Raw genomic sequence first — 14,371 nt, 5'->3', positions numbered from 1 at the left:
CTCACTGGAACTTGCTACACCAATGAAATCATTGGGATCTTTCTAGTTTGGACTAGAGAATGAATTAAAATTTAAAATCATTTCTCTCCCTTGCCAAAGACTTAGCTAGGAATTTTGCAAAATTCACAAATATTGCAGGATTCCAAGCAAAACTTCAGAAACAGTTCATTTTTGAAATAGCAAAATTAGTAGCTCCCCAGCCATTCTCATCAATTAATAGATACTATTTGTGAGGCATTTTCCCTAACAGGTCAGGTATAAGGAAGACAACCTGTCTCCCTTACATTAGCTGTGCTCTACTTTTATATCACTTTTGCATTTTCCCATATGGTTCGTAACTATCACTTAACAATAGTGGATAAGGGAAAAATACTCTAATAGACCACTAGACTAGGAGTCATAAGAATTGGACTTGAATTCTGGTTCTGCCTCTTATTACTGGTTTGACCTGGAGCAGGTCTAACTTTCTGGACCTCAGTTTTTGCATCTCTAAAATACAATTTAGGTGAACTTTCAAATCCATATCAACTTCTAAATCTGTGATCCTGTGAGGAAAGGAATCTTTAGCAAGTGAGTGCCTCTTCCTAATTTGTAAGGTTTGGCTGAAGCATAGGGGTCATAGATGAATAAAATATTTTAGAACCGTTAATGTGTCTGCTAATATTCCTTAAATACCGATTTGAATTAATATATACAATGTCTGTTGTAACTTCTGTACTGGCCTCTTGGAATCCCTTGAGCCTTCGGTTCTCTGAGCTTTTACAAAGGTTACTTGCTTATTATAAAAATTGTTTTGCTTATATTCCCAAGGTGAAATTTAGAGAGGTACATTTTAACTTAGCATAAAGAAATAACAATTAAAATTGTCTAGATGTGGAATGAGTTGCCTTAGAAAGTAGTGAATGCCCAATCATGAGGGACTAGATAACCTTCTGTTGGAAATGTGTAACATACATAACTAATTGTCTCTGGTCTCCAGCAACATTTATTAATCATATTTCAAGGACCTTATTTCATTGCTGTGAGAATTCTCTCAAAATCAACAGATTACAAACTGTCAATAGTTTAAAGAGTTGCCTGAATTGGAAGGTTAAACAGCTTGCCAGTATTCCTTGCAGTGATGTGTCAGAGATGGGGCATAAACTCCACCCAGCTTCTATTTTTCTCCTTTATCTTCTACACCACCAGATTCATACATCTTTTAATAGTTCATGAGCAGCAAAAAGTGAACCAGAAGGAGTTGTGTTCTCCTGTATGTATTCTTTCCCGACCCTTTTCCCTAGAACAAGCAATAAAAGCAGGGCTGGAATAAAGTTTGCAATCACTGAAGAATATAGGAAATGGAGGAGGAAGTGGTAATTTCTTTTTTACTGGATCTCTAGGCCAGTAACTACTCTCTACAATATTGTCTCTCTTCTCTACATCCCCTTCAGGAAATTATAATCCTCAGCTTTTTCGGGCTTTAAATTATACTCTGTGCTTTACAGACTGTGTTGTTATTGTGCAAAGGAACAATAAATTTTAGCCATATGACCACATATTCTTGATGGCTGTAATAACAGTTGACATTTAATATAATGCTTTTAAGTCTTACATTTCACTGTACATATATTATGTCATTTGTTCTTCACCACAACCCTGTGAGATAGGTGCTGTTATCTTTATTTATTTTACATATGAATAAACTGAGGCTTCGAGATTAAATGATTTGCTCAGGGTCACACAGTTATATGTCTGGAGCAGCATCCAAATTCAGTTATTCATTCCTAACTCCAAATCTAGTGTTCTGTTGATCCACTGTGTCACCTATCTATAAAACATGACCTTTGGGTGGCTGTGTGAAGGTAGCTTGACAGCAGACTCTGTATATGTTATCTGAGGGTGAGGTTAGCAAAATTTGGAGAGCGTTGTTTCCAAATTGGCTACAGAACAATACATTTTTGGCTCTAGTAACTTTCAAAGATCATCTACTAAGTCTGGGGGGTAGGGGTTGCAATTTATATAGATAGATGGAATATTCAGTCATAATAATATTGAAGAGCCTGTAAATAATGAAATAAGTATGTACTTACTAGTTATCATAAAGAGCATTACCATCTTGCAAAAATACATTTAAGTGCTTTTTTGTGAATATTGCTAGGCTGGGCACTAAATTGACCTTAAATATAATCTGAAGGGTTGGCCAAATTAACCAAAGTGCAAAGAAGAAATCTAAGAGTTCTCATGATACAGTTGAGGGAGAAAAAGTCAAGAAAAACTGAGTGATAAATTAAGTTGGATGGGTTTTCACTAAAGGAATTCCAGACCTCAGACCCCATTCTTGGCATAGGCTAATTTGTCTTTTCAGTTTTATATCTATTGTGAACTCAATGCTTGGAAAAGTAGACTTAACCACTTTGCAAAGGACCATTGACAGACTTAAAAGAGGAGCCTCTTAGAATTAGCAGTATCTTCTCAAAGTTCTTCCTAGTCAAAGTAGTTCCAGAAGGGAAGAATATTGCCTGCTAATTCCAGAAATGAATAGAAACTTATGTGTAGGTGGTTATTGTTTGTTTTTTGTTTTGTTTTGTTTTTGTTTTGTTTTTCTGCCAAAAATAAAAACCAGGAATTATTTGCTTACCTTTTGCCCCTCTGACATTCTGAAAAGATGCTCTGTCTTAAATAGGTCATGCAGCAGTCACTTTCTAATAGGGTACTGTGCCTTCTTAATCCCCATCAAATCACTTCACCCTCATGAGCACTAGAGAACACTGATTATAAGTCTCACCCAGGTTGCAGGAGAGAAAAGCTTCCCTGAGATTTTTTTTCCTGCCATCTTCATCTTCCACAACTATTCTTGGGTAGTAGAGAAGATCTGCAGATTTGGTCGCTATAGAGTGAAATTCCCAGGAAAAGGTGGGTTTATCCACAAGACGTGGAGGATCTCTGGAGAACTGTGGCAGGCCAACTCTCTTACTTTACCAACTGCCCTTCTCCAGTGATAATACTCTCTCTACTCAGTCATGCATCCCATGTGACAGTTATACAATATTACCAGACATGTGACAGTCACTTCTTTTCCAGTGGGGCATTAGTAGGAGTATGGAATTTGGTGTTATGAGTCCTGAGTTTAAATCTCTGAAAAACTCCCTTCACTTCCCTGAGACTCTATTTTCTTATCTGTAACATAAAGAGGTGAGACTAGATGATCTCTATGGTCCCTTCTAGCTCTTAAGTACATGATCATTTAAGTTCAATAAGATCAACATTGGCATAATCCAACTCATGCCCTTTTTAAAAAAAAAATGGAGCTTTATTGGGCCACCTGGGGATGGTTTTCAGGATGAGGTAAATGAAAAGTTTGGGTTTGCTAAAAAATGTATAAGCCTCAGGACAGTTTAGGTGGTTTAGTAGATTTGAGAACCTGCCCTGGAGACTAGAGGTACTGAGTTCAAATTTGACCTTAAGACACGTCTTAGCTGTGTGACCCTGGGCAGGCCACTTAATCCCCATTGCTTAGCCCTTACCATTATTCTACTTTAGGACCAGAAAGTATGAATTTAAAAGAAAGAATGGATTAGTCTCAGATAGAATATGTATTCTTTAAGAGTAACATCAAAGAATTGTTTCATGTTTTTAATGAATATAATTATCTGGGATTATAAATTTCTGCCTCTGACTGGCCATTAATTTTTGGTAAGTAGTATGTTATAAACTAAGGACATGTCTGAAAGATTTTTTTTTGTAAGGCAGTGTTTTCCTTAGATGTAAAGAAATTAATTTGACTTTACCATAGTATTGCTATGTAGTTGCTTGATTTGGGGCAAGTTTTTTTCAGCCTGTTCCCACCTCTACACCCCACCATTTCTGCCCCCAAACACAAATAGGATTATGGGAGGCAGTAGTAATAAAAGAATAGTAATTAATCAATCACCCTTTCTTGTTCTATACTGATGATCTAAGAACTTTTGACATAAAGAACTGTCTCCTTAGGTTTAATTCTCTGTATGGCAAAGGCTGGTCTTCAGTTTGTGCCGATTTTTTTACATGGAAACCCTCTAAGATATTCTGATGTTCTTGAAATATTTTTGCTTCATGCATGTCTGACATGGAAAAAAGGAAAATACTACATCAAATATGAGAAATTGAGAAAAGGGATTTTACTTGAGCCACATAGACCTGATGCTAATCACTTATAAATTGTAGACTATTCTAGTTAGCAAATAGGTTAGATCTTTAATGTTTGGTTTTAAGATTATCTTCTAGTTAACAAGCATGGATTTTGTAACACTTGTTGCTTTTATGGTTGTATGGCAAAAACTTAATTCAGTATAGTTCAGGTACTACCATTCACAGGAACTTTGGGGAAAAAAACTTATTAACTCCTTCTAGAAACTTAGAACTGCATGTCAGAGATGAATAAGAAAACTCAGAACTTCTAGGAAAATACCCTGAATTGTCTGTTCAATTACAAGAGTATATGAAATTAAAAGGTCAACCTTGCATATCATTTTTAATTCCCACCCCAGCCTTTCCCTGGCTATTCTCCTTTACCAGAAGTTGCAAAGAGAGTAGCCATGTCAGAACATCCCTCCATCCAAAAAGCTCTTAATGGCTGAAATAGAAATCTGGCATGTACTGCAGATACTAGTCCCTAAACCTAGAGATACTCTAGTTTGCTCTAAGAGCAAAAGTCACACCTTGTGTCTGAAAGACTGTGGTCTTTTTTTAACTTGAGGAGGCTAGCATGATATACTCTTATTACTACCTGGAGAGAGAAAAGGATATGTGAAGCAGCTAATAATCAGATCATCTTCATATACATAGCACACCCACTTGGACTTAGCTCCTGATGACCTCATACCCTGGCTTCTACGTTACTTATAACTGCTAAAGGTAGCAATCCTTAACTTCTTTGGAAAAATCCTCATTACAAATCAGATTGTTTATTTGAGGTTGCATTATCCCTGGCAGCTGTTACAGGTTCCTTCTCATATTTTTACTTCGTGCACCACACTCCTACCTCCACTAATAGACCCAGAGATAATGTAACATTGGATTTTCCTAATTCAAGTGTAGGTAGGAAAAAACAAACAAGCCAGGGAGGCCTAGTGAAGGAGTTCTTATGATAGCTAGTGGTGAAGCTCATATAGCCCCCCTGCTTGGCACAATGGAAAGTAAATTAGATTTGGGAGTAAGAATACCTAGATTAAAAAGAATTTTTTAAGGGACCTGGAAAGTTCAATGCCTCTTTGAACAGCAGTGCTATACACTGTATCCCCCCTCCCCAAATCCAACAAGTTAGAACTTCCACTTGACCTCCAGTAAGTGGGAACCCATTAACTTCTTTTAAAATCTTTTTAATTGTATTTTTTTCTTGCTACATTTTAAGTTCTGAGCAGTCTTCCTTCTCCACTCTGCACTAAAGGCAGTGTTTGACATTGTGTGTTTGTGTGTGTGTATAAAACCATATCACAAATACTTCTGTTAGTTCTTTCTCTGGAAGTTGTTCTTCAAACAATATTACCCGTACTGTGTACAACATTCTTTTTGGTTCTCATTTTCCTCTTCATTATTTCATGCAGGTCTTTCTAAAGTTTTTCTAAAATCTACCTGCACCTTGTTTTTTATATCATAGTAGTATTCTATCACAATCATATAATACAACTTGTTCAGCCATTCCCCAAATGATGGACATCGTTTCCAGGTCTTTGCCACCACAAGAAGAGCCGCTATAAATATTTAAGAAAATATAGGTTTGGGAGAAGCTAGGTGACTCAGTGGATTGAGAGCCAGGACTAGAGATGGGAGGTCCTGGGTTCAAATGTGGCCTCAGATACTTCCCAGCTGTGTGACCCTGGGCATGTCACTTACATTGCCTAGCCTTTACCATTCTTCTGCCTTAGAACAATACACAATATTGATTCTAAGACAGAAAGGAAGAGCTTTTTAAAAAGGTTCTTTTTCTTTTCCTCTGATATCCTTTGGGAAATCTAATGGTGGTATTGCTAAGTCAAAGGTATTTTAAAACTTTTTTGGGCATATTTCTAGATTGCTCTCCAAAATGGTTGGATCAGCTCACAATTCCACCAGCAGTGTATTAATGTCCCCATCTTTCCACACCACCTCCAACATGCCATTTCCCCCTTCTGTCATTGTAACCAATCTGATAGGTATGAAAGGATATCAGTCATTTTGATTTGTATTTCATCAATAATGATTTAGGACGTTTTTTCTTATGATTATATATAGGTTTGATTTCTTCATCTAGAAATTGTCTATTCATTACCTTTGACCATAAATTAATTGGGAAATGATTCATTCTTATAAATTTGACAAAATTTACTATTTTAGATAAAAGATCTCTATATGAGAAACTTAAACCCCCCCATTATTTTCTGCTTTCCTTCTGATCTTTGCTATGTTGATTTTGCTTGTACAAAAATATTTAATGTAATTGAAGTTATTCATTTTCCATCTAATAGGGCTCTCTATCTCTTGTTTATTCACAAATTCTCCAATCCATCCATAAATGTAATACATGATCTATGTTTTTCAGATTTGCTTATGAATCTTCCTTTTTGTCTAACCCATATATCCATTTTGACCATATCCAGGTAAACAATGTAAGATATTGATCTGTATCTAGTTTTTCTAGTTTTCCCAACTGTTTTTACCAAATAGCAAAATCTTATCTCCAAAACTTGAATCTATATTTATCAAACACAAGGTTATAATTATTTACTATTGTGTCGTATTCTGTTTCAGATTTGCCTTTCCATTGCTAAACCAATATCAGATAATTTTTGATAAGTACCACCTTATAATGCACTTTAAGATCTGGCATTAAGATCTGGTACTGCTAGACCTCCCTTTACTTTTTTATTACATTAGTTCCTTTGATATTCTTGACCATTTGTTCTTCCAAATGAATTTTGTTATTTTTTCTAGCTCAATAAAAAAATTTTTTTGGTAATTCATTTGGGATGGCGTTGAATAAATAAATTAGTTTAGATAGAATTGTGGAACCTATTAACTTCCCAAGGAACATGCTTGGAACTTTTGGATAGCACCAATTGTTAGGAAGTTATCCCTTACATTGATTTTGAATTTACCTTTCTGTAGCTTATGCCCATTGCTCTTCTAAGCAGAATAAATTGAATCTCTTAAATAGTAGCCCTTCAGATACTTGAAAACTGTGGTCACCTTTAGATTTCTCCAGGCTAAATATTCCTAGTATCCTACTGGTCTCATCATCCTCTGGATGTACTCTTGGTCAGATCTTTAAGGAATGTGAAGGAAGGAGGCTTTTGCCATAGGGCACCAAAGTGAAGAAGTGCAAATAATGTAATGATAATAGAAGATTGTAACAATGATTTTAGAAGACTCATTTTTTTTAAACTCTTGCCTTCCGTCTTTGAATCAATACTGTGTACTGGTTCTAAGACAGAAGAGCAGTAAGGGCTAAGCAATGAGGGTTAAGTGACTTGCCCAGAGTCACAAAACTAGGAAGTATCAGAGGCCATATTTGAACCCAGGACCTCCAGTCTTTGGACCTGGTTCTCAATCTGCTGAGTCACTGAGCTGCCCTCGACACTATAATTTTTAAATTGTTACTTTTGTAACATTTTTGATAGCACATTATTTCAGTAGCATAGAAACTTTTTGAGAATAATGAATTAACCTAGAAACTTAGCAGATGGTCAGTTACCTCCCTTTGCATATCAGGTGAGTCCTTTTCTTGGATTGGCCCCATCTTGCTCTTCTCTGAGTTGTGGTTTTACCTACCTGTAGTGGCTTTGGGATGTCCTGAGGTCTCCCCTCCCACTGAAGTCTCTAGTGTAGTCTCCTCATCTAGCACTGATTTGAAGGTATGGTGACTGTAGCATGACATTGATGCCAAAATTGCTACTTAGGGCTCTGCCCTAGTTTGTGAATTACCTCCTAAAATGTAACTAGCAATAGACAGTAGTTCCAACTGTGACCTGACCAGGGAATAATATACAACAATATTCTAATTCTAATGTCTTTGCTTGGCAGTCATCTTGGATACATAATTTAGCTCAATTCAACTGCCATTTGGTAAACTAACTTTCTCTGCCCAGCTGCCTTTTCTGTAAAATAGAAAGTTAATCTCTAAGACCTATTCCAGCTCTAATAGTCTTATTCCAAAGGTTAAAAGCCTTCCAAAGATTCCCGTTGCCACAAGTGTCTACTCTTAACAGCTGCCAAGGATTGTCTTCAGAGAAAGTCTTACTGGTAAGTAACAGGTGAGGGTTTTTCTCTTTGACTACCTTCGCAAATTCAGTTTCTCAAACTTGATTCAGTTTAACTAAAAAAGATTATACCCTTAAGTATTTATTCATGGTGAGAAATGATGCATTTTGGTAGTTGGCCATAGTAAGAAATATCTATCTAGCTATGTGTCCACACATATTCACACATATGCTCATACACAATGTATAATACACACATCTACATGCATGTATATGCACTATATATAATACATATTTGAGCTTTATGATTTTTATCTACTCAACCAGATACTAAACCACCTGATTGTCAATTACTTTTAAGTGAGAGGATGATTTGTTTTCATGCTTTATTGAAGAAACTATGGGGAAAAGTATTTTTAGTAAGTCAGATCAGCTCTGTATTTCATGAAAAGCTAAACTGCTGAGAGTAGGTATTCAGGATTGTTTAACACGGCTATCTATAGATAAAATAGGGCAAAGAGCACAAGTTGTTGCCCCCCTGGTGATGCCAGGTACCATAGGGGGAGTTTAGATGATTAGAGCAGTGCTTAATATGGCATGAAGGGGATCTGGGAGGGGATTTCCCTAAACCAACTACTTCTCCAATTTCATCTTGAAGGACGTGGTACATTTTGGTAAAGAAGGAATTTCTAAATCAATGAAATGTCAGTTCAGATCTTAGTGAAAAATGCCACATTGATAAATTAAAAGTCATGATAAGGTGCTAGAGAATTACTATGTTAAAATAGGTGTTTGGGAAAGGAAAATTAATTCTTCATTCCTCACCCTCAACCATAATGAACATCTTTTCACCCTCATAAAAGCTTCCTTTTAAAAGAGCTTGACGGGGGCAGCTGGGTAGCTCAGTGGATTGAGAGCCAGGCCTAGAGACAGAAGGTCCTAGGTTCAAATCTGGCCTCAGATACTTCCCAGCTGTGTGACCCTGGGCAAGTCACTTGACCCCCATTGCCTAGCCCTTACCACTCTTCTGCCTTGGAGCCAATACATAGTATTGACTCCAAGACAGAAGGTAAGGGTTTAAAAAAATAAAATAAAAAATAAAAGAGCTTGAAATTTGTTCATATCAAAAAAACAGTATTAGCTTCATGGCTAGAGACTTCCCCTATGTGATCTTCCCTCCAAGATTGAACAGAGTAAGCAACTGTAAAATAAATATAAATGTAAATGCCAAAAAAAAAAGTGGCTTTTGTTTTTTATAAGATGACTTAGCTGTGTCTATGTATATATTTGAAAATAGGATCCGAGTACATGGCATGAAAAGTAAAGGGATTTTTTTCTATATGCACCTGCCTTACTTCTCAAGGAGTGACATCCGCTCTTAGAGGAATATAATCCTCAATTCTTTTTAATTAAGGTGGGAGGGTAGGGAAGGAGTAGATCCTAGACTAGTAGCCAACCTGAGATGTTTTGCCCAGGGCAGTCTTGAGTCCCACATAAAAATGAGGAATAGGTAAGGGTTTGACTAAGTTACTGAGCTTTAGGTAATTGAGGCATGTCCAATGAGAGAAACTGATGAGATTCTAATCAGTGTTTTACTACCTTGAGTGATGCCTCAGGTTATATTGTCCTGGTGTCATAAGCAATCCAGAATTTTAGGAACCTGCCTATTGATTACTTGTAAGACAGTTTGACAACCCTCCCCCACCTCCCACCACCATCATGGAAAATAATAAAGTCCAAATTTCCTATTTTTTAGATTCAAATTTATCTATGTAACTTCGTTTTCTGTTCCTCCCTCCATTTTTCGAAAAGACTTTTCTGTTTCTGGGTTCGAGATCTGGTTTTCTGTGCTTTTATCCTCTCATGATATTTTTCAACGCAGAAGACAGTAAACAGCTTGAACTCTTTGTAATTAAGACGCTTGTGTTTGAGAAAAAAAAAAGACAAATCACTTAGGAAAATTAAACATTACATTTTAAGAAGGTAGGAGGGGGTGGTAGTTATTTCTCATTAAAAAAAAACAAAACAAATCCCCCAAACAAATCTGTGACTCTTCAAAAAAGATCCTAAAGTAGGAACTAGGAAACCTTGTGCTATATGACATGAAGACCAGAGGAAGAAATCTATATTTCTGTGTCAGTTCTAGATGATAATGGGTGATTTAACACATAACCTCAGCCAGCAGTGCATGGCTGGCTAGTCAGATGTCAGATATGACTTCTCTTCCACTGCTTAGAGTTTGGCAGCTAGGTGGCAGTGCAGTTAGATTATTGGGCCTGGAATCAGAAAACCTGAGTTCAAAAGGGAACTGGGATGCTTCCTAGCTGTGTGACCCTAGGAAAGTCATTTAACCTCTCCCTCAGTTTTCCCATCTGTAAAGTGGGGATAATTATAGGGCCTGTCTCCCGAAGTAATTATGAGAATGAAATTAGATAATATTTGAAAAGCACTTAGCCCAATGCCTACTACATAGTAGGCCTGGTATTGGTTTAAGTGGTTTCAGTCATGTCCGACTCACTGTGACTCTGGGACTTTCTTGGCAAAGTTGCCAGAGTAGTTTGCCATTTTCTTTTTCCAGCTCCACAGACAGATGAGAAAACTGAGGCAAACAAGGCAAAGTAGCTTATCCAGGGTCACAACTAGTTCATGTGGGGCCAGATTTGACTTCTTGAAGATGAATCTTCCTGATTCTAAGCCCAGTGCTCTAGCCACTGCACAAGCTCATACTGCTTATTCCTTTTTTCCTTCCTTCTTATGGAACATTGAGGGGAAATGATGTTTCTTTATTATTTCCACCCTTAGAAGTATTAAATCTCATTTTCTGCTTAGCACTTAATATACCCTCTACAGACTGGCAAATACTGCTTATCCATTGTCTTTCAGTACTTGGACTGATCAAATTGTGTTCTGGATACACCCTTACCTCTATCTGCTTATGCCTTCCTGCTAAATAAATTGTCAGGGACAAATTCTTGGGATCAGAGTTGTAGAGCTGGAAGGGTCTTAGAGGTCATCAACTTCAACTCTTATTTTGTAAATAAGATTAAATGACTTGCCCAAGATCTTCTACATTAATCTTTCCTTAATTAGATTATGAATTCCTCTAAGGAAGGGGCCATTCCATTATTTTTAGATGGCTATCTCTTTTTTTTTTTTGGCTATCTCTTCCACTTGAAAAAACTGCACCCCAGATTGTTAGAGGCTATCTAGGACATATAGGAGAAAATATTGTATTCCATCTTTGGCATCTATGAACTTACATCATCACCTGTAACATCAAAGTTTTTGAAGATTTGTACCATTTCCTGTTTTTTGATATTGAAGAGGAATCGGAAGTCTTCAAACTGGCTTAACCTAATCCTCAGCTCTCCCTCTTTGTCCATCAGCTCAAACACAGACCTTGAATGTCGAAAGATAAACTGCTCTTCCAAGTGATTCTGTTTTAGAGAAAGGTAAATAAAAATCTCAAATAGGTACACTGGGTTAGTAAATGACTTCTAGACATTAATTCAGGAACTTCTGGTCTTATTCCCAAGGGGGCAAAGGTAGAAGTTTTAGTTCAAAGCCATTTCAGAAATATTTGGATAAGTAGTTTAGGGATCAAAATGATTCCCTTTAGGGGACAGCTGGGTGGCTCAGTGGCTTGAGCCAGGCCTAGAGATGGGAGCTCCTAGGTTCAAATCTGGCCTCAGCCACTTCCTAGCTGTGTGACCCTGAGCAAGTCACTTGACCCCCATTGCCTAGCCCTTACCACTCTTCTGCCTTGGAACCAAATACAGTATCAATTCCAAAAAGGAAAGTAAGGGTTTAAAAAAAAAGATTCCCTCTAATCTTTTTTAGAATGAATCATCAATGGAAGAAATCTTGATGGAGTCTAGGTTTGGGGATGCAAAACGGTATGATAGACTTGGTCTCTGTAATCCAAATGGTCATTACCTACCTCATGGGACAATAGGATGCAAATGACCAGGTAGAACTCATCTATGCCAATCTCTCCTGTGGCATCCCAATCCAGCATGTCAAATACTGTCATAATCTGGTTCTTGCTCATGTCAGTCACATGACGAAGAAAGTGATAGAAAACTACATCTAAAGAAGAAAAAGATACCATATTTCCTCTAGTGCTTCCCTACATGCTATACTGTGATCCACAAAACGGTACGAAGACATTAACTTCCTTCTAACCTCCCTTCCATTTCTCCCCTCCCTCTTTTTCTTCCTCCTCTACTTTTTCTTCCTTCTTTCTTTCTCCCCCGCTTCCTCTCCCATTTCCTCTCCTATCTTTCTAGACATGCTAGAAGTGATAACATCTATATACATGAACCCAAACTCACTGCTGATCAAGAGTTTTGACCTGTTTCTGACCTAGGGCAGTTCACTCCTCCTTAGGCAGCCTAGTGACCTTCCCACTCTTGGGGCTCACCATATTGATGCCAAACTTAATGTGAACTTTTAGCCCTCTTGCAGTTTAGAACACTTAAGTTAGAGTAATCCACTACCTTTGGCCTCCCCCAGGAACTAGGAACACAAGCATATACTATGACATCTGCAATGTTTTTCTAAGGTACTTGGATGAATGGATGTGTGAATTATCAGAGATGTTCAACCAGTTGTATTTTCATTAGCTGACCAAATAAGTATTCTTTATACACTTTTTTCCCCCAATGACTGGATGGTTAGTTCATTTTTTTTAATGATTATGGATCTCATATAGGTAATGTTCAGAAAAAATATCTACAAAATGCAACTGAAGGATCTTACTCTCCACAGGGAATCTCTTCCAGTTGGACTCTCACAGATTATTAGCTCTATGAAGGCAGGAAATTTAATTTTAATAATTCTTCCAAGGCCTAGCAGAGTTCTCTGAACTAAGGCAGTTCTTTTAAAAAAAGACTCAATGAAGTTGTGGGTACTTACCATTCAGAGCATTCCTTCTATGCACATCAAGAATTTTGAAATATTCCATCAGTATCCTGGTATTTCTCAATGATAGTAAACAGTATATCTTATCTAAGTAAAGATACCATAGAAATGATCCCTTTTTCAGTTTCATCTTGTCACTTTTTGATTCTGTTTGCAACTAGTGACTTAGGCAACACAGAACAGAGAATTCTGCCTTAGAACTGGAATGATGACTTAGGTCTCAAATTTGTCATTATTGCTAAGGAATTGTCTTGGCTAAATTGTCAGAGGACATGGTCATTCTCTCAAACTATAGGCAAATGGCAAATCCCTGATATATATATATATATATATGTGTGTGTGTGTGTGTGTGTGTACACACACAATGTACATATACACATATGGTTACACATCTCACTGCCACTTAAAATTTAGCAAAGTTATTCAGGATGCAATATTCAACACATACATTCCTGCTTGAGGGAGAAGGGTTGGGGGTAGGGAGATACATGTGGTCCGAGGCTTGATTTGGCTCTAGGTTTCATCCTTATGGAGAGTAATGTTGCTCCAATCCAATGGTCTTAGCAGACCATAAGGAGAACTTCTGAAAATCTGAGAATAAAGAGTAAAAATATATATATGATACAGAAACCCAGTGTATGGACAGATTGCTTTGGGTTGGGGTAGTCAGGGAAGAACACTTAAGGTGACAAAAAAGTATGTTTAGGATGTAGTGAGCAAACTAGTTGGGCTGGGTTGTGTCTAGGGGAGCAATCCAAGGTAAAATTGGAAAGGCAATAGAGAATCTTGAAGTACAGGTTAAAGATTTTGTCGTTCATCTTGTAGACATGGAGAAATCAATGATAGTTTTCTTCAAAGAGAAATGGGGGGGGGGTGGACTCAGATATTTTAGGTTGATGATCTCCTAGCAAGTAAAACCAAACTAAACCAAATCAAACCAGTGTTTTTAGAAAGATGGTCCAGCTAGTAGTGTAGAATTTAGGTAGAGAGAGAGGGAAGGTGATGTCATAAAGACCAATTAGTTGGCTATGTACTCAATTGAAATTAGTAAGAGTCTGACTTGGGGTGGTGTAGTTCTTATTCCAGTGCTTCTGCAATCCAAATATGATGGGACCTATTTAAAATCTCTAGTAAGAATCTACCAAACCATTCAAAATCCTCCATATAAGAAAAAAATTGGTCAGCATCTGAAAGGACTCTCATATCTTAGATAAGCTTTTAGGTTGGATTTCAAGAGTCTAAGAAAGGTACAG

The 14,371-nt window shown here is 37.2% G+C and overlaps 1 protein-coding gene across 2 annotated transcripts; it reads right to left on the bottom strand.

Moving 5' to 3' along the window:
- Positions 1 to 962: 962 nt before the first annotated feature.
- Positions 963 to 13,299, bottom strand: EFCAB9 (EF-hand calcium binding domain 9). Of its 2 annotated transcripts, none has more exons than XM_007474013.3 (4): positions 13,113 to 13,299; positions 12,136 to 12,284; positions 11,456 to 11,632; positions 963 to 1,279 (listed from the first exon to the last, which is right to left on the bottom strand). In XM_007474013.3, the coding sequence occupies exons 1-4, from the start codon at positions 13,246 to 13,248 to the stop codon at positions 1,202 to 1,204; spliced, it is 540 nt and encodes a 179-aa protein (XP_007474075.1). In that variant the 5' UTR covers positions 13,249 to 13,299; the 3' UTR covers positions 963 to 1,201. The 2 variants fall into 2 exon arrangements, with proteins under 2 accessions (XP_007474075.1, XP_003339588.1); XM_003339540.4 differs by lacking the exon at positions 963 to 1,279 and adding an exon at positions 9,937 to 10,115 and having other exon boundaries at positions 13,113 to 13,297.
- Between the last annotated feature and the right edge of the window lie 1,072 nt (positions 13,300 to 14,371).

Source organism: Monodelphis domestica, chromosome 1 (assembly GCF_027887165.1).
Source record: "Monodelphis domestica isolate mMonDom1 chromosome 1, mMonDom1.pri, whole genome shotgun sequence".
Classification (NCBI taxonomy): domain Eukaryota; kingdom Metazoa; phylum Chordata; class Mammalia; order Didelphimorphia; family Didelphidae; genus Monodelphis; species Monodelphis domestica.
This window is presented reverse-complemented; position numbering and strand designations above follow the sequence as displayed.